Here is a 22,841-nt window from a genome sequence, read left to right on the forward strand (position 1 = left end):
GGGACAGGAGTTGGTGCAGGGGCACTGAAGGACCAGAGAAGTTGGAGGGTCAGAGGTTAAAGGCACAGAGAAAAGCCCTGATCCCGAAATCTTTAGGCACTTTACTGGGAGTTTTATCCGTGAAAGGACGGATCCAATTCTATTTGTGTCCCATGTCTGTGTCTGGCTCTGTGCTTCCACTCCAAACCTTACTATTCAGGCTCTCCGCCCCTGGGCCCGGGCCCAGCGAAGCTTCCACTGCTGTAGGGAGAGGCCATCCTGGTCCTGAAGCTCTCCAGGGAGGGCGTTCTGCCCTGGCTGGTCCCACCTGGGGGCGAGGCAGAAGAGTCTGGATGTAGGTCCCTGGGGGTCCCGGGTCCTCCTCCCAGCCCGGCCCCGGAGCGCCCCCTTTCTCAGCTCTCCTCAGCCCCACTCGTCGGCTCCCACCCCGGATCCCTCGGCCCCCAGGCTGCGCCTCTCACCAGTCCCCCACGGCCTTCAGAAGCTGGGGGATACGGTCCAGTCCCCGCTCCATCAGCTCCTCGAGGCGATGCAGGAGGGGGCCCAGGTGCTGTTGCTGCTTCTTCTCCTCAGACTCCTGGATCTGAAGCAGTTCTGGGGGGAGGGGAGGCAATTCAACGTGACTCAGTGAGCGTCCATTAAACACCTCTGATGGGCAGGAGCACGTTTGGTGGCAGGATTTTAACATGCACGGTCCAGTCCCTGTCCTTCAAGGATTTTTCAGTCTAAGAGGGGGAAAGGTCTTGCACAGAAACAAGTATGTTAATAAGGGAGAGTGAAAGGTTAGAAAATAGAATAAGACACGTGATGTTTTAGGAAAATGTGAGGATGTGGACAACTTTCATCTGGGGAAGCTGCGTCAGGTTTTACAAAGGAATGGGAGCTGACATGGAGATGAGGAGGGACAGTCTTCTCATGGCCTGAACAAATAAATGTACAGGCACAGGAGAGAGTATGAGGAAGTCAGGTTCGGCAAGCATCATCCAATTTAACCTTCCACGGAGTCAAGAAGTCCAAGAAGTCTTCAGATACTTAATTAGTTCAAGTTCACCTCCTCCAGGTTAATCGGACCTTTGTCTGTTGAGGTGTGGGCATTCAAAGCTGCACATGTGTTGAGGGCACTGCATGGGCCATTTTTTCCCATGAACCTTCACCTTCTCTTTGATCCCTCCCTTTCCTTGACCTTAGACATCCACCCAGTGCTGGGTCCTGGGCATTCTGCCTCTACACTATCCATGTATTCATTTCTGTTGTCAAGAGATGGCCATGTGGCAGAAGGAGAGGGTGCAGAGATTGGCCAAGTGATCCGTATGGAGATCCGTTTGTACGGAGAGGCCTAGCCAGTCTGGACACCTACGTCCGCAAAAACCTGAAATCCACACCAGACTGAATAATGACCAAGAAATTGACTGAAAACTACAAGTGGTTTCTTCCGCCTCAGAACTGCACCAAAAGCCGTAAGAAAAGTGCCCACAGCAAAGTAAGCAAAGACTTCTAGCACAACCAGAAAAAGGTCAGGGCCAAGGGCAGCCTGTATGGGCAGCAGTTCTGTAAGAGCCCCGCCCCAAACAAGAAAGGGCCTGACGGGGGCCCCTGTCCTGACTTGCCAGAGAGGGCCTTGAAGAACCAGAAGAGCAGAGGGCTTTGGAAGGAGGCGGCTGGGGTGGGAACCCAGATAAACCAGGGTCAGACTAGGCAGGGCCAAATCCACCAGCCACAAGCACAAAGCTGGGGCGGTGAATATCCTGACCCCTACAGAGCTTCAGTTCAGGAGCTGAAGCTGCAGAGATGAAAAACAAAGAAAACACCAACTAGTATCACAGATTACTAGCAGTCTAGGAATCCGGCCAGAAGAAAGGGAGGATAACTCTGTGAAAAGCTGCAGGTGGAGACTCAAAGAAAAACAATGGATTTTTCTACAAGGACCACTTGAATAACTAGAAAGTAGAAAGATTAAAAAATGAAATAAAAGCTCTTGAAGGAAGAATAAATAAATAACAAATAGCTTAGAAGAGAAAGAAGTAAATCTTACATCTGAAAGCCAGAGGAGTCCAAAAGAAATTCATGACTCCATGAAATAGTAAGAAGTATCAGAACAAGATTAAAAGGTTAAAAAAAGAAAATGTGCACATCAGATATCACAAACAACAACCGGCCTGAAGAACAGATCCAAGAGAGAGAACTTAAGAATCATCGTACTTTCTGAAAACCAGGATGGATTTAAAAGGGAAAAAAAAAACGCCTGGACACGATATTTCAGGAAATCACAAGTGAAAACTGCTCCAATCTATGAGATCTAGGGGGGTGAAGCAAAAGTGTAAAGAAGCCTCCAAGTGTCTCCTGAAAGGAGTCCCCAAAAAAGAATGTCCCACATCAAAGAAAAACTACTGCTGGCATGCCAAAGGAGGCAATCCACGCAGACCAAGATACCACAATCAGGATCACACAAGACCACAGAACAAAAGGAGATCTGGGAGTACAATCCTTCTAAAGTCAAGAGAGACAGCCTTACAACTAAGAATAATTCACCCAGCAAACTTGAATATAATCCGGGGGGGGGGGAGAATGGACCTTTAATGGAACAGAAGACTTTGCAGCCTTTTTGTGGTAAGGACCAGAGCTGACTAGGAACTCTGGCACACAAACACAAGAGAGCAGAAAAACCTGGGAAGGTGAATGTATTGGAGGCCTCAAAAGGGGCCATATGAGATAGTGCTAACATTGTAAAGGGAAAAGAAACAAATGTTCCTTCAGGACTGAATTTTATCAAAGGGAATTAGATGAAAACAGAGGGCCTGGGGAGGAACTGGTCCTGCTCTAAGGGAGGAGAAAAAGAGGGAAAAGTAAAAGGGAAGAAGACACCAGTGCAGATGGGGGAGGAAAAAGTGGGGGCTGCTGCTTCTCATGATTGGCAAGGTGGATAAAGAGAAGTCTGCCAACATGGTGGAAGGGGTGAGGAAGCAGCGGGAGATGAAACTCACTTCTACCAGAGGCAGACAAAGGAGGGCTGAACATGCACACTTTGGTGACTCAACAGGGGAACGAGTGGGGATGAGGCCAGGGGGATCGGATAAAAGGGAGCATGATACAGGGGAGGGAAGTTCTGTAAGCAAAACAAAGGAGAGGAAACAGGAAAAAAGAAAGAGAATCAAGAGGGGTCCCCTCACTGGAGAACAGCTGGACAAATTGTGGCCTGTCAACAGAAGGAGCTATGATGGTGCTGCAAAAACTGATGGAAGAGAGGATCCCAGAGAATCCTGGGCAGCATGAACTGACCAGAGCCAGAGAACAGTGTGCACAAGGTTTGTCAAAACAATGGACGGCTAATGGCGTCCGTGGAAGGCCTAACTCAGCTCCTGGTGGGAAGGAGACGGGTTGGGTGCAGAAAGACCTGGCCATTTCTGAAAGTGGCCACACGGGCTGGATTCGTTCTGTTTGACTATACTTATTTTTCACAAGGCTGGTTTGTTTTAATTGTGTGGGACTGGGACAGAGAGAGAGAAAGGGTGATCAATACTGATTTTCCCCAAAGAGGAATTTTTAAAAAACGTATAGAGAAGAACAGAAGGAGGTTCATAGGGAAACAAAGACAAAACGCAGGAGCGTTTTGAAAGTCGGGTAGTGGCCTGAAACTCTGTGTGTGTGTGTGCACGTGCGCGCACATATGAAAATACTTTTTTGGGGGGTGTTTAATTTCAAACATTTTTAAAAAGAAAAAAAGGTTGATTGGGAGAGATTTGGACTTGAATCCCAGAAACTGAATTTTGGGAGGAAAAATGTGGGAGAATTGGGAGCACAGGAGAAAAAGGATCAAGGAAAAAGGAGCTGAAGACTCAAAGGGGGGGAGGAGGAGGAGGAAGGAAGTGATGGCAAGATGAAGGATTAGAGGGCAAGATATAAGTCAAACAAATGGGGAAGCAAAGGGTAAGTGAGAGAAGGAAACAAGAAACAAGGGAGAAGGATAAAGGGATAAAGAGGTGAACAAAACGAGACCACCTACAACAGGCTGAAAGACAAAGACGAGCTGGGGCCAGGGGGCCAAGGCCGACCCCGTGCCTGCAGCGTCTGGATCTCTGAAAGGGGCAGGTTCCGAGGTTCGGGCTCTCTCCCAGAACAAGAGGGCGTAAGGTGAAAGTCAAGGAAGTCCTCTGGGTCTCACCTCCTGGTAAGGGGCAAACTGCTAGTTTTGGTAATGCCCAAAGAGCTAAGAGCAGGGTGATACCTGTAAATAATGTTTTATTGTATTTGTAAGTGTAACACCCTGTTCTTAGCTACAGGTAGGGCAGCTGGCCAGCTCCAGCTGGGAATGACTGAGTGTCCCAATAGCCAATCCAGTGGCCAATCCTGATGGTCTGCTCTGCTGCAGACCTCACTGACCACCCTCTTTTCTTCTAGTAACATGAGTTTATTGTCTCTATGCAGAGGACTTTCCTGGAGATTTCAACCTCGCATCACCAGCCATCTATGGGACACCTCAAATCGGACATTCTGGAGGCACCTCAAACTGAACCTATACAAAACAGAATCTTACCTTCTTTCTTTGCTAACTGTGTCCGGTTCCAGTTCATAACCTCAGCATTATTCTTGATCTTCCCTCTCTCTTCCTGAATCCCATCAGCCGCTGAATCCTGCCCTTTCCACGTCCATGACCTCTCTTGCACTCAGTCAGATCACCATCACCTCTCACCTTGAGTCTCTTCCCACCCCACCCCTTTCTGCCAAAGTGACTTTCTAGCCTTGCTTGAGCTCTGCTGAACACCCTCCCAAATACCTGTTAAAAAAATTGGTTCTAAACCAAAGTGACTTTCCTTAAGAGATTTGACTATGTCCCTAGCCTACTCAAACGCCAATGGTTCCCTACTGCCTCTAAGATCAAATAGAAAGTCCTTGGTTTGGTTTCCAAGTCTTTTCCAACATGGCCACAGTCTCTCTCACTTCACTTTTCTTCTTCCTGTACTCTCTGGTCCAGCCAAACCAGCCCTCTGTGTTCCTGACACATGGCCCTCATCTCCCACCTCAGCACCTTTGCCCCACAGACTCCCTGACTCCCTCTCTTCCTCCAAGACTCAGCTCTGGCACCATATTCTACAGGAAGCCTTTCCTGCTTCCCCTGACTGCAGTGCCCTCCCTTCCAAACTACCTTGTTTGTCAGAGACATACATACATACATATGTATATGTATGTATGTGTGTATATATATATATATGTGTGTGTGTGTGTGTGTATACACACACACACACACACTCCACTGTATATACATTTGTCTCCTTGAATAGACTGTGAACTTCTTGAGAGTAGGGATTATAACATTCTTTTATTTGTGCTCCTGGCACCAAGCAGGTGTTTACCAAATGAGATCACACAGTAAGGGTCAGAGGAAGAGGTGTGCAGTGGAGGTGGTCGGGAACTCCTTGCTGAGGGCTGGTGAGAATGCTAACAAAAGAGAGGTCTATTGTCTCCCTGAGGCATGTTTTAGCAGAGAACCTCCTAAGACTTGTCAAAACAGATTAGTAACTACCACTTGAGGTGATTCACATGGACACAAATGATGCTGCTAGAAACCCTTGCTAAAAGTTATTCAAGCTTGGGCAAGAAACTGAAGACCCAAAGGCTACAGGTGATGATTACATCACTGAAATACAAAGAAGGCAAAAGATAAAGAAGAAAACTATGGATCTGGAAAGTAAACTGAAGGCTCAGAAGAAGGGGTGTTTTAGAAGGATGTTTGGATTTCTAAACCACAGCTTTAAACTATGACCAGGGAAGAAGGGCATCTCGTAAGAATGGATTTGGCCTGGAGGATGCAGCCAAGATGGTGGAGGGAGTCATGCATTTCTGAGGAGCTCTCCCAACGCAACCCTCTAAAACAATTAAAAAAACCCTTCAAATCGACCCAACAATATCACTTCTACGTCTGTATCCCAAAAAGATCATACAAATGGGAAAAAGACCCACGTGTACAAAAATGTTCATAGCAGCTCTTTTTGTGGTGGCAAAGAATTGGACATTGAGAGGATGCCCATCCATTGGGGAATGGCTGAAGAAGTTGTGGTATATGAATGTAACGGACTACTACTGTGCTATAAGAAATGACAAGCAGGCTGACTTCAGAAAAAACCTGGAAGACTTACATGAACTGATGCTGGGTGAAATGAGCAGAACCAGAAGAACATTGTACACAGTAACAGCCACAGTGTACGATGACTGACTTTGACAGACTTGGCTCTTCTCAGCAATGCAGGGATCTAAGACATCTCCAAAGGACTCACAATGGAAAATGCTCCACATCCAGAGAAAGAACTCGGGAGTCTGAATGCAGATTGAAGCACACTATTTGCTGTCTCTTGTTTTGTTTTGTTTCTTGTGGTTCCTCCCATTGGTTCTAATTCTTCTTTACAACATGACTATGTGCAAATATGTTTAATAAGAATGTATATGTAGAGCCTATATCAGATTGCCCACCATCTTGGGAAGGGAGGAGGAGAAAATTTAAAACTCAAAAGCTTATGGAAGTGAATGTTGAAAAGTAAAATTAACTAACTAACTAACTAAATAAATGAAGCTTGTCAAATAAAATTCTGAGGTAACCAAAACCAAATCAGAATGACTCATTTGTCCAGTCCAAGACAGTTTAAGTGGACACTGCAGTGGGGCCTGGCTGAGGGCACAGCTGGGGGAGCAGCACAGGCTGTAGGCTATGGAGGGTCCAGAGGTGGCAGCTACTGTAATGGCAGCACGAGGAGGCTAAACATCTAGACAGAAGGAGATCAGAGGGGATGGACCCCTGTGCCAGCACTGGGCGCAGAACCAGGTGCCATCTGGCAGTCCCTTCACCCATTACCCAGTTCAGGGTAGAGAGGCGTGGTCATGGTCTGCCATCGGGAGGGAGCAGAGCTCAGAGCAGGAGGACAGTGACCAGAACCCTCCCCAGGTCACATTGCTTCAGAAGCACTGTAAACCTGTATGCCCTCAGATCTCACCACGGACACTCCAACTGGCCATTGCCCCAGGAAGTGAGCAGAGCCTAACTGTAATAGAAAGTCCAAAGTCAAGAAACAGGCTGGAAACACGAGCAAACAACAACAACAAAAAAGAAAAACCCGACCACAAAACTCTTACAAGGCGACAGGGAAGCTCAAGACACGAACTCAAAAGACAGTGACTTGAAAACATCTACAAGCAAAGCCTCAAAGAAAAGATGCGGATTGGACATAAGCCCAACAAGAATTCCTAGAAGAGCAAAAGAAAGATATAAAAAGGGGAAAAAAAAGGTTTAAAAAATTAAGTAAGGGTGGTAGAGGAAAAATTAGAAAAAGAAATGAGAGGAGGAGCCAAGATGGCAGAGAGAATCTAGGAAGCTGCCTGACAGCTTCCTAGTTTCCCTCAGAAACGTTAGATCAAGCCTCTAAATGGATTCTGGAGTGACAGAACCTACAAAAAGATGGAGTGAAACAATTTTTCAGCTTAAGATAACTTAGGAGGACTTCAGGAAAGGTCTGTCTCACTTGGGTAAAAGGGCAGTGTGGTCCAGCACCGACGGTGTCCAGGAAAGCCAGTGAGAGGCTCTTAGTGCAGCACAGATCAGCAACCGAAGCCCCTCAGTCCTGGCTGAGCAGGCCAGCTATGAGGCCCCCGCCCCAGTGCGGAAGGTAAGCTGCCAGCCCTGAAAACAAGGCAACAACAGATGCGACCAGGCTGGGCCCCTCTAGTGCAGTGAGCAAGCTGCCAGCACCTGAGGCCCCAGCGCCCGAAACCAGGGACCAGGCCCGGGGCCCCCAGCACGAGGAGCCTGGGACTGCGCCCCTTGTGCCTCACAATGAGCAAAGAAGCAAAAACTAACACTGACCACAGCAGGTTACCATGGTGACAGGGAAGATCAAAACACAAACTCGGAAGAGGACAACATTGTCAATATACCTACATCTGAAACCTCAAAGAGGAATATGAACTGGTCTCAAGCCCAAAAACCTGCTTGGAAGAGCTCAAGAAGGATTTCAAAAGTCAAGTAAGAGAGGTAGAAGCAAACTGGGAAAAGAAATGAGAGGTATACAAAAAAGTCAACAGCTTGGAAAAGGAAAGACAAAAATTGACTGACAAAAACAATTTCTTAAAAAATACAGTTGGCCAAAGTGGGGGGGAAAATCCACTGAAGAAAACAACTTCTTAAAAAGTACAACTGGGGGACAGCCAGGTGGCACAGTAAACAGAGCATCTGCTCTGGAGTTAGAAGGACCTGAGTTCAAATCCAGCCTCAGACACATAACACTCACTAGCTGTGTGACTTTGGGCAAGTCACTTAACCTCAGTTGCCTCCCACCCCTCCCACCCCGGCCAACAGAAAAAAGCAGAATTGGCCAAATGGAAAAGGAGGTACAAAAGCTAACTGAAGAAAATAATTCCTTAAAAATCAGAACTGGGTAAGTGGAAGCTAATGACTCTCTATGAGATGTCAATGAATCAGTCAAACAAAATCAAAAGAATGAAAAAATAGAAGAAAATGTAAAATACCTCATTAGAAAAACAACTGACCTGGAAAATAGATCCAGGAGATATAATTTTTTTTTTTTGCTTTTTTTGGTGAGGCAATGAGGTTAAGTGACTTGCCCAGGGTCACACAGCTAGTAACTGTCAAGACTCTAAGTCTGGAGCTCTATCTACTGCACCACCTAGCTGCCCCCCAAGGAGATAATTTAAGAATTACTGGACTACCTGAAAGACATGATCAAAAAAAGAGCCTGGACAGCATCTTTCAAGAAATTATCAAGGAGGGGCAGACCCTGGGGAAGTCACTTAGCTTCACCGAAAAAAAAAAAATCAAGGAAAACTGCCGTGATATCCTAGAACCAGAGGGTAAAATAGTCATTGAAAGAATCCACTGATTACCTCCTGAAATTCATCCCAAAATGAGAGCTCCAAGGAATATTGTAGCAAAATTCCAGAATTATCAGGTCAAGGAGAAAATACTGCAAGCAGTCAGAAAGAAGCAATTAAAATATCTTGGAGCCATGGCCAGGATTATACAGGACTTAGCAGCTTCCACATTAATGGATTGGAAGGCTTGGAAAATGATGTTCCGGAAGCAAAGGAGGAGCTTGGATTATAACCAAGAATCAACTACCCAGCAAAACTGAGCATACTCTTTCAGGGGGAAAAGATGGACATTCAATGAAACAGGGGACTTTCAAGCATTCCTGATGAAAATACCAGAGGGGAATAGAAAATTCTATCTTCAAATACAACACTCAAGAGAAACATAATAAGGTAAACAGGAAAGAAAAAGACAAACCATGTTATTCAATAAGGTTAAACTGCTTATATCCCTACATGGGAAAATGATACTTGTAACTCTTGAGAACTGTCCCTTTATAAAGGGCAGTTAGAAAAGGTATACATAGATAGAAGGTACAGGTGTAAGTTGACTTTGATGTGATGATATTAAAAAAATTAAGGGTTGAAAAAAAGGATGGTACTAGGAGAAGAGGAAAGAGGGAGGCAGGATAGGGTAAATTATATCACATGAAGAAGCACAAAAGATCTATTATAGTAGAGGGAAAGACGACGGGGTGGGCATTGTTTGAACTTTACTCTTGTCAGATTTGGCTCAAGGAGGGAATAACATAATCAGTTAGGTATAGAAATCTAACTTGCCCTATAGGCAGCAGGAGGGGAAAGAGAGGGCAGATTGAGGAAGGCAGTGGTCAGAAGCAAAACACTGGTGAGGAGGGAAAGGGTGAAAGGAGAGAGAAAAGTATAAATGGGGGGGAAAAACAGGTTGGAGAAAAAGACATAGTAATCATCACCATGAATGTGAATGGGATGAATTCTGCCATAAAACAGAAGTGGATAGCATAGCAGATTAAAAAGCAGAATCCTACAATATGTTGTTTATAAGAAACACATTTGAAGCAGAGAGATACACATAGAGTAAAGGTGAAAGGCTGGAGTAGAATATGTTCTGCTTCAGCTGAAGTAAAAAAAGAGCAGGAGTAGCAATCCTGATCTCAGACAAAGCAAAAGCAAAACGAGATCTAATTAAAAGAGGTAAGGAAACCACATCTTGCTAAAAGGTACCATAGACAGTGAAGTAATATCAATACTAAACATATATGCACCAAGTGGTATAGCATCCAAATTCTTAGAGAAGTGAGTTAACAGGCAGAAATAGCAAAACTATAGTAGTGGGGGTTCTCAACCTCCCCCTCTCAAAACTAGACAAATCTAATCATAAAATAAACAAGAAAGAAGCCAAGGAGATGAACAGAATTTTAGAAAAGTTAGATATGATAGATGTCTGGAGAAAACTGAATGGGGATAGAAAGGAGTATACTGTTTTCTCTGCAGTACATGGCACCTACACAAAAACTGACCACGTATTAGGGCATAAAAACCTCACGATCCACTGCAGAAAGGCAGAAATATTAAATGCATCCTCTTCAGATCATGATGCAATTAAAAGTATGTGTAATAAAGGGCCATGGAAACACAGACTAAAAATTAATTGGAAACTAAATAATCCTAAAGAATGAGCGGGTCAAACAAATCAAAGATAATTTCATCTAAGACAACAACAACAAAGAGACAACATACCAAAACTTATGGAATGCAGCCAAAGTAGTTCTTAGGGGAAATTTTATATCTCTAAATGCTTACATGAATAAAATAGAGAAGGAGGGGATCAATGAATTGGGCATCCAACTAGAAAAGCTAGAAAAAGAACAAATTAAAAATCCCCAATTAAACATCAAATTAGAAATTCTGAAAATCAAAGGAGAGATTGATACAATTGAAATTAAGAAAACCATTGAACTAATAAATAAAACTAAGAGCTGATTTTATGAAAAACAACAACAACAACAACAATAATAAAATAGATAACTCTTTGGTTAATTTGATTAAAAAAAAAAGAAAACCAGATTACCAGTATCAAAAATGAAAAGGATGAAATCACCACCAATGAAGAGGAAATTAAAACAATAATTAGGAGCTATTTTGCCCAACTCTATGCCAATAAATCTGACAGTCTAAGTGAAATGGATGAATATTTACAAAATATAAATTGCCCAAATTAACAGAAGAAATAAAATACTTAAATAACTCAATTTCAGAAAAAGAAATTGAATAAGCCATCAATGAACTTCCTAAGAAAAAATCTCCAGGGCCAGATGGATTTACAAGTGAATTCTACAAACATTTAATGAACAATTAATTTCAATACCATATAAACTATTTGGAAAAATAGGTGAAGCAGTCCTACCAAATTCTTTTCATGATACAAATATGGTGCTGATATCTAAACCAGGAAGAGTCAAAACACAGAAAGAAAATTACAGATCAATTTCCCTAGTGAATATAGATGCAAAAATTTTAAATAAAATATTAGCAAAGAGATTACAACAATTTATCTTGAGGATAATACACTATGATCAGGTAGGATTTATACCCGGGATGCAGGGTTGGTTCAGTATGAGGCAAACTATCAGCGTGATTGACCATATCAATACCAAAAGTAAAAGAAATCATATGATTATTTCAACAGGTGGAGAAAAAGCTTTTGCCAAAATACAGCAACCATTCCTATTAAAAACACTGGAGAACAGGAAAAATGGAGTTTTCCTTAAAAGGATAAGCAGCATCTAGCTCAAACCATCAACAAGCATTATATGTAATGAGGATAAGCTAGAAGCTTTCCCAATAAGATCAGAGGTGAAACAAGGATGTCCATGATCACTACTGTTATTCAATATTGTACTAGAAATGTTAGCTTTAGCGATAAGAGAAGAAAAGGAAATTGAAGGAATTAGAATAGGCATAAGGAAACAAAACGATCACTCTTTGCAAATGATATTTTGGTATACTTAGAGAATCCTAGAGAATCAACTAAGGAACTACTTGGAATAATCACAACTTTAGCAAAGTTGCAGGAAATAAAACAAACCCACATATATAATTGGCATTTCTACATATTATTAACAAAGCCCAGCAGCAAGAGATAAAAAGAGAAATTCCATTTAAAATAACTGCAGACAATATAAAATATTTGGGAGTCTACCTGCTAAGACAAACCCAGGAACTATATGAACACAATTACAAAACACTTTTCATACAAATAAAGTCAAATCTAAATAACTGGAAAAATATCAGTTGCATATGGGTAAGGTCAGGTAGAAGCTAATGACTCCATGAGATATCGAGAAACAATAAAATAAAATCAAAACACTGAAAAATAGAAGAAAATATGAAATATCTTGTTGGAAAAATACGTGACATGGAAAGTAGATAGAGGAGAGATGATTTAACAATTATTGGACTAGCTGAAAGCCATGATCTAAAAAAAGAGCCTAGACATCATATTTCAAGAAAGTATGAAGGAAAAATATGCAGATATCATAGAACCAGAGGGCAAAGTAGAAATTGAAAGAATCCACCAATCACCTCCTGAAAGAGATCCCCCAAAATGGTGCTATTTTGTCCAATAAAACTGACAACCTAAATGAAATAGAAGGATGTTCACAAAAATATAAATTGGCCAGATTAATAGAAGAGGAAATAGAATACTTAAATTATCCTATCTTAGAAAAAAGAAATGGAACAAGCCATAAATTAGCTCCCTAAGAAAAAACCCCTAGGACTAGATGGATTTACAAGCAAACACTACTAAATATTTAAAGAACAATTAATTCCAATGGTATATAAACTATTAAAAAAAAGTTAAAGGAATCCTACTAAATTCCTTCTATGATACAAACAAGATTTTAATACCTAAACCTGAGAGAGACAAAAAGAAAAAGTATAGACCAATTTTCCTAATGAATACTAATGCAAAAATTTTAAATAAAATACTAGAAAGGAAATTACAACAATATATCACAAAGATCATATACTATGCTCAGATGGAGTTTATGTCAGGAATGTAGGGCTGGTTCAATATTAGGAAAACTATCAGCATAAATGACCATATTAATGACAAAAACAAAAAAAATCATATCAGTAGATGCAGAAAATGCTTTTAACAAAATAAAACACTCATTCCTATTAAAAACACTAGAAAGCAGAGGAATAAATGGAACTTCTTGGGAAGTGTTAAGTTATATCTATCTAAAATCAAGAGCAAACCTTATCTGAAATGGGGATAAACTAGAAGCCTTTCCAATAAGATCAAAGGTGCAGTAAAGATGCCCACAGTCACCATTATTATTCAGTAGTGCATGGGAAAAGCTAGCTATAGAAATAAGACAAGAAAAAGAAATGAAAGGAATAAGAATAGCAATGAGGAAACACAACCATCACTTTTTGCAGATGATATGCTGGTACAGCTGTGCTTCTTAAATTGTAAATTGTGGGACTCACAATTTAAGAAGTGCTGAAGGGTTTGCAAGTAGAAAAAGTTTAATAAGTCCTGGTATATGCTATCCATATCCAGAGAAAAAATTATGGAGTCTGAATGCATATTGAAGCATACTATTTTCTCCCTTTTTTTTCTTTCTTGTGGTTTTTCTGTTTTGTTCTGATCTTTCACAACATGACTAATGTGGAGCTATGTTTAATATGATTGGACACGGAACTCAAAATCTTATAAAAGCACATGCTGAAAACAAATAGATAGATAGGTAGATAGATGGATAGACAGATAGATAGATAGATAAAAACAAAAAAGAATTCCTGGTATAGAGAACCCTAGAGAATCAACTAAAAGGCTAGAAACATTTAACAACTTTAGCAAAGGTGCAGAATGTAAAATAAACCCATACAAATCACCAACATTTTTAGATACTACCATAAAATTCATCAGGAAGAAATAAAAAGAGAAATTCCATTTAAAATAATTGCAGACAGTATAAAATACTTGGGAGTCAACCTGCCAAGACACACAGAGAACTACATGAACACAATTACAAAACACTTCACATAAAGACATCTAAATAATTGGAGAAATATTAATCCCTCATTCTGAGCCAATGTAATAAAAATTGTAATACTACCTAAAATAATTTAGTTATTCAGTGCCTTACCAATCAAACAATCCAAGAGTTATTTTAAAGAGCTAGATAAAATAATAACAAAATTCATCTTGAGGAATTAAAGGTTAAGAATGTCAAGGGATTCAGTGAAAAAAAAAAGTGAAGCAATACAACCTAGCAGTCCCAGGTTTCAAACTATGTCACAAAGCAGTAAACAGCAAAACAATCTGGTGCTGGCTAAGGAATCGAGTGGCTGATCAATGAAACAGATTAGGCACATAATACGCAGAGGTAAACGACCACAGTGATCTAGTGTTTGAAAAACCCAAAGACCTAGGCTACTGGGGCGAGAACTCACGATCTGACAAAAATTGCTGGGAAAACTGGAAAGCAGTCTGGCAGAAACTAGGCACAGACCAATATCTGACACCATACATATCAAGATAAGCCCAAAATGAGTACATAAATGAGACATAAAAGGTGACATCACAAGCAAATCAGGGAAGCACGGAGAATTTTACCTGACAGATCTGTGGATAAGGGGAGAATTCATGATCAAACAGGACAGTGAGAAGATCATGACAGGTAAAATGGCTAATTTTGGTTATACTAAATTAAAAAGGTTTCACACAAACAAAACCAATGCAGCCCAAATTAGAAGAAAAGCAGGAAACGGGGAGATAACATTATAGCAAGCTTCTCTATCACATTCTCATTTCTCAAATGTATGTGGAATGGATACAAATTTATAAAAAGAAGAGTCACTCCCCAACTGAATGAAACACTGAACAGTTCCCTGGGAATGAAACTCCAGAGGGGAGCCATGAGTACCAACCACGGCCTCCAGCATCTAGATACAAAGTCTAGGCAGTAAGATGTGCCAGACAACTTCTCCACAAGTCCTTCTGATACCTGACATCATCTCCAGAGGCACGTCACAGGCCACATAAACCTGATATGGGACCAGTCTCTGGTCATCCTACTCCAGTGATACGCCAGCAGAGGCCAGAGCATGGAGGACTCTGAATTCCAGGCTAAGGAGTTCCTACTGCATCCCGCCATCTTGGAAGCCGCCCCTGCCTCTTTGCTCTTCCTCATTACCCCTCTCCCATCAGCTGCCCAGTGCTGATTCCATCTCCATACTCTCTTAGTGTTACCCCCTCCCCACCTCTCTGCATTTCACATAGGCAGCAGCTCCTGAGTGGTGCAGCCAGCCCACCCCTTGGGGCTCCTTGGGCTTTCTCCCCCCTCCATGGGCCAGACTCTTCCCTGACACCTCCTAGCACTGCCTCTGAGGCCTAATTCCAGCACGGTCTCCCGGGGGTTTCCTCCCCACCTGCTCTGACCATTTTACTGGCCTGTACTTGCCTCTCCTCTGCCCATGGAGCCTCATTACCTGTAGCTCCTCGAGAGTAGAATCTAGGCCGTATCTAGGCTTTGTGCCTCATGCACAAGGGGACTCATGAATGTTTGCTGCATGGACTGTGGACAACAGGCAGCTGCTAAAGGCTGCTGAACAGAAGAAGGGTCCGACCTGATCTGTGCCCTTGGACAAGCTGAGGGCGGACTGGACAGGGAAGAGCCCTGAGGCAGGCAGGGCTCTGCCCGGCACGGGGCGCTTCCCTGGGCCAGCGCCTGGCAACCTTCCCTCGTGCCTGCGCCTCTCACCCTGGGGGGATGGTCCTGGGGGCAGGTCCCTCTGCAGGCGCATCAGCATGCCACGCCTGTGACTCAGCTGGTCCCGCAGAAACAGCCAATCCTGGCGCAAGGAGACTGCCTGGTGCAAGAGGAATTCCGGGGCCTGGGGAGGAGAGGCTCAGTGAGGCTGGGAAGGTGCCAGGGCTAACGTGGGCAGTGGGGATGGGGGCGAGGCTGGACTCACCTTGCCTGCGGGCAGCCCCAGGTCCTGGCTCAGGTGGAGGAGGTTCTGGGATCCAGGACACGCCGGATGCAGAGAGTAGACAGAGGGGAGGACGGCTGGAAGGGGCTGTGGCCTGGAGGGGGAGGTATCGAGACAGGTGTGGAGGTCAGGGACGTGCCGGGGTCACAGGAGAAACCTCTGAGCCCAGGGATCAGCAATGGGGAGGGAGGAGGGAGAGGGGAAGATCTTCTGAGACGAGCTCTCACCCCCCTGGATGGCGCCGCAGCAGCGGGTGCAGCTCCAGGCCCGGCAGCCACTGGGCTTCCTCCTCCAGTCTGCCCAGGAGGTTCTGGGCCTGCAGCCCCACAGCTCCCACAGCCGGAACCACTTTCCTTCGGACCAAGGCTTGCACCTAGACAGGCAGAAAATGAAGCGTCAGAAAGGCAGATTCCCGGACCCAGCCACCCTGGCCCGTTCAGGCCCAAGGACTGCGGGCCAAGTCCCTCATCCCCTGCCTCCTCAGGACGCCCTAGCCAGACCTGCCCCTCTTCCCTGGGACCTCAGGACCCCGAGCCCTGGGCCTGCAGCCTCTCACCTCTCCTGGGCTCTTCTGAAGGTGACTCTTGCTGACAGAATTCCCCTTGATCAGCACCCGGATCCGTTCCTGGGTCTCCTCCTAGGGATACACCCAGGGTTAAGAAGACGGGGGTGAAAGGGGGCACGACCTGTCACCTCCCAGCCAGGCCACGTCTGCTCACCACTCGCTGCCGCCAGCTCACAATGCGCTGCCGTTTGGCCTGGAGCTCCCAAAGCTCCTGCTGCCTCCGCCCGGCCTCCTCCTTCAGGCTCCGGCACTGAGCTCGCAGCGAGTTACGGGTGGCCTGGAGCGCGGCCACCTGCAGCCCCAGGGACAAGGCTTGGCTGAAGGAGGGAGAGAGGGAAGAAGCACATGAGGTTAGGGACCCAGAGACCTGGGGACGAGAACTAGACACCCAGACACAGACACACACCCAGACAGACAGACAGATGCACACCCAGACACAGACGCACACCCAGACAGAGACAGATGCATACCCACACACAGACGCACACCCAGATGCACACCCAGACGGACAGACGCACACCCAGACAGACAGACACACACAGACACAGATACACACCCAGACAGACAGATGCATGCGTGCACACACACACATACACGGCACTCATCTCACCGAGCCTCCTGGGGCCCCGTCACTCTCTGAGCCACTTCCTTCATTAGGCCCTGGAGTCTCTCGGCCAGCACTTGACCTTGCTGCAGGAGAGGGCCACGCTTCGAAGTCAGCATCCCTACGGCCCGCCAGCCTTCCTGGGGGTAGAGAAGAGGGAAGAAGATTCCACAGTTAGGGAAGTCCCAAGGAATCCAGGGCCCACTAGTCCAGAAGCCCTCCTTGCCTGGATGGGGAAACAAAGCTGCCACTTGGCCTAACCTCCCTCCTTGCTGGTCAGCTGTTACCTGGATAAGGGAGGTCACAGAAGGCAGGGCTGGGGACTCCGACACATCTTCCAGCTGCAGCCTATTCAATCACAAGGAGAATCAGGTGCCCGGAGGGAGCCTTCGCCCCTCATCCCCTCCCTCCACCGGGGCTCCTACCTCTGCGAGTCCCCGTCCCACTGAGCAGTGAGCATCTGCAGCTCGGCAGTCTGCCTCGAAGCCAGGTGCTCCAGTGCCCCCAGGATGTGTGCGGGAGGGTGGGAAGCCATCAGGACCTGGTCGGGGGAAGTAGAGATCAAGGGGCTCAGACCTCCCTGGGGCAGGAACGTCTCTCCAGTCCTGGCTCCCCAGGCCCCCAGCGTCCTGCTCACCTCCACTTCACTGAACCACTGCCTGTGGGTGGTGGCAAACAGGTCGTCCTGGGTGGTCCTGAGGGGAGAGGGTGTTCAGAGGAAGGGAGATGACGCTACACATAGGCCACCTCTAGGGCTTGGGAAGGGGGAAGGCAGGAGGTAACTCACAAAGTCCTTGGATCGGAATGAGGGGTCAGCAGAGCCTGGAGGAACTGGGTGCGCAGGCTACAGACCCGCATGACCTCTTGCTAGAGAGAGAGTGAGCGAGAGTGAGGGAGGCTCCTGCCCGGGAGCCCTGGGGGTGCCCCCACCCCGATTCTGAGGACACTCACCAGCACATCTGGCTCTAGGCCCAAGAGCATGGCTGTTGGAGGCCCAAAGGCCACATCTGCTTTGGCTTTCCTGGCGGAGAGAGGAGGTTTCTGTCACTTTTTGTTTTCTAGAAGTAGCAAAGACTTGGGGCTTCAGATCCCTGGGGTTGGGGCTGAGGGGACAGGGCCCACCTTTCCACGTCCTGCAGGTGGCTGAGCTGGCCTTGGAGCCGCTGGGTCCGGTCTTTAAGGCATCGATGCTGCCGCCGGGCAGCCGCTGCTCGTGCCCGGAAGAGCAAAGCCTTGCCCTGGGCATCCCGGATCTGCTTCAGGGTGAGCTCCTGGGCCACGTCTGTAGGAGAAGCAGTGTCACCAGGCAGGTAATGAATCCTAAGGACCCTCTCCCCTTCCCAGACCTTCCCAAGGCCCCACACGGTCACTTACCCTGGGCTACCGCCTCTCGCTCAGCCAGCTCCAGGCTCAGGTCCATTTCTCCAATCTCTGCCTGTACCCTCATCAGAGCTGCCTCCAGCTCTCGCCTCCGGCCAGCCTGCTAAGCAAGGGCCATCAGGGGCTGGGGCTGCCCCTCCCCCTCCCCCTCCCCCTCTGGTCCTAGGTTTTGTCCAGGGTTTGTATAGCTCTGCACGCATTGTCTTTATTCACTAGTGTGCTGTCTGATGACTCTAGCCACCCGGCACATAGTAAGTACTTAATCAATGCTTGCTAAATTGAATTGGTCCCTGTAGAAGAGGGAAAGGGCAGTGGACTTGTCCGCCCCCTTCCCTCCTCCCCTCAAGGTGGCACCCAGCCCAGGCCTAGGCACCCTGTCCTCTCACCTCTGGGCTTTCCTGGTGGCTGTACCTACAAGAAATTATGGGGTTAAGGAATCGAATAGGGATGTGCTGGGGGGGGCGGGGCAGGGGACACAGGACAAGGGCAGAGACAAAGCAGGGGTCGAATAAAGGGGGGACTGCGGAACGACTGACCACAGGAGGGCAAACAGAGACAACCTCTGGCCAGAGGAAAGATCAGTCTGGAGTGGGGCAGGAGCCTAACTGGCAAACCCCAAGGAATGAAGGGGAGCACCCTGTTAAGCAAGAGTTCATCTGGAGGACCACCTGAGGCCTACCAGCCTCCCCAATTCCACTGCAGAGGCTGGCTCCTGACCCCTTCACCCAAAGGCTCCCTCCCCCTCCCCTCTCCAGGGGCTGCCAGGACAGAGGCTCGGGGAGTCCAGGGCCAGGTGGGAAGCTGGGTCTGGAAGATACCACAAAAGGTTGCCACGAATCTTCTTTACGGTCCTGCAGAGGAGCACAGAATATAAAGGGCGAGACTGAATGAGACTTTCCTCTCCCGAAGAGGGAGCCCTCCCTAACCCACCCCTTCTCCAACTGTGTCTCACCTCTGGTTATGGATCTTCTGCGTCAGAAAGGTCCAGACATCAGCCATGGGGCCCATGCACATTCTGAGGATGTGTGGTGGACAGAGAAGTCATGAGGCAGAAAAGAAAAGCATCTGGGGAGACTGAGGGGCTGATGGGAAGAGACTGAGGGGCTGAAAAGGTATGAGTGACAAGCAAGGTCGAGTCAAGATCCCAAGCTGAAGAGACATCTAATTTTTTTTTTAGGCAATCATGGTTAAGTGACTTGTCCAGGGTCACACAGCTAGTATCTGAGGCTGGATTTGAACTCAAGTCCTCCTGACTCCAGGACTGGTGATCTATCCACTGTGCCACCTAGCTGCCCCCAAAGCTGAGACGAGATGGGGCCAATGACTAGCATAAGGCTTATTCAAAAGGAACAGATGAGAAAAAGCACTTGGGCTGGGCTGGAAACAGCACTTTATAATGCAGTCTTATTTATGGGAAGAAACCAGAGATCTAGAGGGGATGGTGGATAGCATCTGGGGTGTAGACCACCAGAGAAACAAAGTCTCCTACAGGCAGGGCATTCAGCACTTAACACAGTGCCTGGCACAGAGTATATGCCTAAAAAGTACTGACTGACCTAGACAGGAAACAGCTCATGAGTCTGGCACAGAGCCCTGACATAGTTACCAGGGAGAGGTTTGCCTTAATGAGAAATTTGTCCTTCAGAACAATAGAGGAAGCTACAAACTGCTAATTCTGGATCTAATTATCCTTATCAAGGAGGAAGTTATGGGAAGCTTGGGGGATAAATAACTACTCTGTCTTAGACTGCCCGACCTTCCTCTCCTCAATCACCAAATCTAACAGGTGCTCCATTTGGGGAGAACAGATTTCAGAGTTACATAGGCTATAAGGTTTGGAGCCTGAAATTCTATTGGGGAAAGTACACCTGGTGAAGAAGGCTAAGGACAACATTTGGTTTTCTTTTTTTAAACACTATTTTGGAGACAGGAGGCTCTAAGAAAGAATAGGGCCCATTGCTTGGAGGGATGGGATAATAAATACGGGCAATGGAGAGGCGGTAGAATTATTTAACTCTTAATTTGCTGCTTTTTTTTGCCAAAGAAAATGACCTTTGGACTAGAAAGGACAGAACAAAAAAGATTAATAAAGAATTGATTCCTGAGACAGGGAAGTAGCCAGTGAGAAAGCCTGGATCTCATCTGGATTACTCGTCAGGGTGGTTACAGAATTGGTGAATGGGATGGATGAGCTGGTATCACTGATCTGGGAAAGACTGCTGTTGGGCTGGAAAAGGGAAAACACCTCTATTTTCATAAAAGGGACAAGAATGGAGTCTGAAAATTCCAGAAAGTATGGTTAAAGGCAAGGCTTATTAACACTGCGAATGGGAAGGAAGTAAGTTGCATTGAAAGCCAACATGGCTCCATCAAGAATAGATCAGGTGAGAATGACTGTTTACTTTTCTGACAAGGTTGCCCAGCTGTCTGACCAGGAGACTGCAGTGGATATATTTTACCTAGATTTCAGTAAAGCATTGACTAAAACCTGTCATGCTGTTCTTGTAATCAAGGTCCAGGGCTGGACAATGTCACATTTTGGTGGATTTCAAAATGGCTGAATGATTAGACCTAAAGAACAATTATTAATGGTTCAATATCACTCATTCTTCATCTTACAGATGAAGAGGTCAGCTAGATGACTTTTAAGTTCCATTCCAATGAACTTGGAAGGAGGTCCTTGTTTAGTGTTTCCGGGATCCATCCTTGAGCTTAGATAAATTAATGGCTCGATTATCCAGTCTGCAGATGACCCAAAGTTAGCAGGAATGCCCAACATGATGGATGACAAAGTCAGGATCCAAACATCCTGCCCAGTACAAAGAGGTTTGTAAAACAAGGGGGTTAGATGAGACAGCTTCTAAGGTCCCTTACAGCTCTCCTCAATGATTACACAACTAGTAAAAGTCAGAAGGAAAACTTGAACCCTAGTCTCCTGGGTCCAAAAACTTAACTTCATGGTTAACACGATGAGATGACTAGGCTAGAAAGCAGTTTGTCTGAAAAATGGCTGGAAGGTTTTATTGGGCTGAAAGGGCAAGAAGCAATAACAACAGGAAAAACAGGCAAATTCAACCTTAGGCTGTATCAAGAAAGAGAAATAATGCCTTTAACCAGGGAAGTGATGGGTCCTGCTCTGCTCTGCCCTGCTCAGACCGCAAACGGAACATTATTAAACCTCATTTTAAGGAGCCTGAGAAGCTGGAGTACTTCCAGAATGGTAAAAGACTATTTATTTGTTGCAATTTTCCCCACCACCACCCCTCCACCCCACAATAGAATTCAATTCACCAACATTTATTGAAGGCGAGGATTATTTTCCTTCCTGCTGCCGAGCACAGTAATGAATATAGAAGATGCTTCATGTTTATTGAATTTACACAGCCCTCTTAAGGGTGGCAGAGCAGTTTAAATACAGTTCCGTTTCAAACAATCGACAAGCCATTTATTAAGAGGCGGCTGCTGCTACGTGACAGCCGCAGTAAAAAGTCTACCCAGAGGGAGGGCAGGAGCAGTGGGAGGGGGGATTCTTTGAATTGAAGGAAATGGGAATGTTTAGCCAGGAGAAGGGGAGGATTAGAGGGGAGCAAGGCAGCTGTCCCCCCAGTATGTGAAGGGGTGCCAGGTGGATGAAGGCTTAAAGTCGCTCTGGGAAGCAGAACCAGGAGCGAGGGCTGGAGGCTGCAAAGGCGCAGATTCGGGCTAGAGACCAGCAAAAGCTCCCCGACAACCAGAGCTTGGCCAAAGAGGGGTGGGCTGCCTCAGGAGGTAGTGAGCTCCCCATCAAATCAAGGCTGGGACAGGTGTGAAGTAGAGGGGGTTCCCCCAGGGCGAAGTAGAGGGGGGATTCCTGCCCGGGGGGGGGTTGGACCCCACTGAGGTCAGAGATTCTTCGAGGGGTAGTGCTGATGGGAGGGGGGGTGGGGTCCGGGCTGCTGGGGGGGGAGGGCATGAAAGAGGGTCCAGATGCCGAGGGTGGGGCAGTGCTGTAGGGGAGGGTACACGCTGCGGGCGGAGGGGACGCTGGGGGGGGTCCATACGGGGGCGGGGATGCTAGGGGAGGGTCCGCACAGGGTGGGGGAGGAGAAGGGTCGACGCTGTGTGGGGGGCCTACGCTGCCGGGGGAGGGGCGGCTCTCACCTGCGCAGCGCAGGCTCGGGGGGCAACAGGGCGGCCGGGCAGCCCATCTCTCGGGCCGCCCAGCGCCCCACCTCCTGCGCCAGGCTAGCGGGGTCCATGGCGGCGCAGCTCCCGCTCCCGCGCTCGAATCCCGGGCGCCGGCGTGTGACGTCACTGCGGAGGGGGCGGGACCGGCGGAGGAGGCTCTCCCGGTTGGCCCAGGAGCTCTCGTGACGTCACCAGTTGCCGGGCAGGGACTCCTCCCAGGTCCGGGAAGGCTGTTTGAGAGCGAGAGCGAGAGCGGGACGGTTCCTC

General features: G+C 46.6%; 1 protein-coding gene across 2 annotated transcripts; it reads right to left on the bottom strand.

Moving 5' to 3' along the window:
- Positions 1-81: 81 nt before the first annotated feature.
- Positions 82-22,715, bottom strand: HAUS5 (HAUS augmin like complex subunit 5). Of its 2 annotated transcripts, none has more exons than XM_020977229.2 (19): positions 22,548-22,715; positions 19,360-19,422; positions 19,226-19,258; positions 18,794-18,818; positions 18,402-18,507; positions 18,150-18,309; positions 17,979-18,048; positions 17,815-17,894; positions 17,665-17,722; positions 17,453-17,568; positions 17,315-17,375; positions 17,034-17,167; positions 16,578-16,740; positions 16,415-16,495; positions 16,086-16,231; positions 15,841-15,952; positions 15,627-15,759; positions 462-594; positions 82-307 (listed from the first exon to the last, which is right to left on the bottom strand). In XM_020977229.2, the coding sequence occupies exons 1-19, from the start codon at positions 22,643-22,645 to the stop codon at positions 196-198; spliced, it is 1,884 nt and encodes a 627-aa protein (XP_020832888.1). In that variant the 5' UTR covers positions 22,646-22,715; the 3' UTR covers positions 82-195. The 2 variants fall into 2 exon arrangements, with proteins under 2 accessions (XP_020832888.1, XP_020832878.1); XM_020977219.2 differs by having other exon boundaries at positions 18,402-18,510.
- Between the last annotated feature and the right edge of the window lie 126 nt (positions 22,716-22,841).

This window comes from Phascolarctos cinereus, unplaced genomic scaffold (genome assembly GCF_003287225.1).
Source record: "Phascolarctos cinereus isolate Bilbo 61053 unplaced genomic scaffold, phaCin_HiC Scaffold_726;HRSCAF=1367, whole genome shotgun sequence".
Classification (NCBI taxonomy): domain Eukaryota; kingdom Metazoa; phylum Chordata; class Mammalia; order Diprotodontia; family Phascolarctidae; genus Phascolarctos; species Phascolarctos cinereus.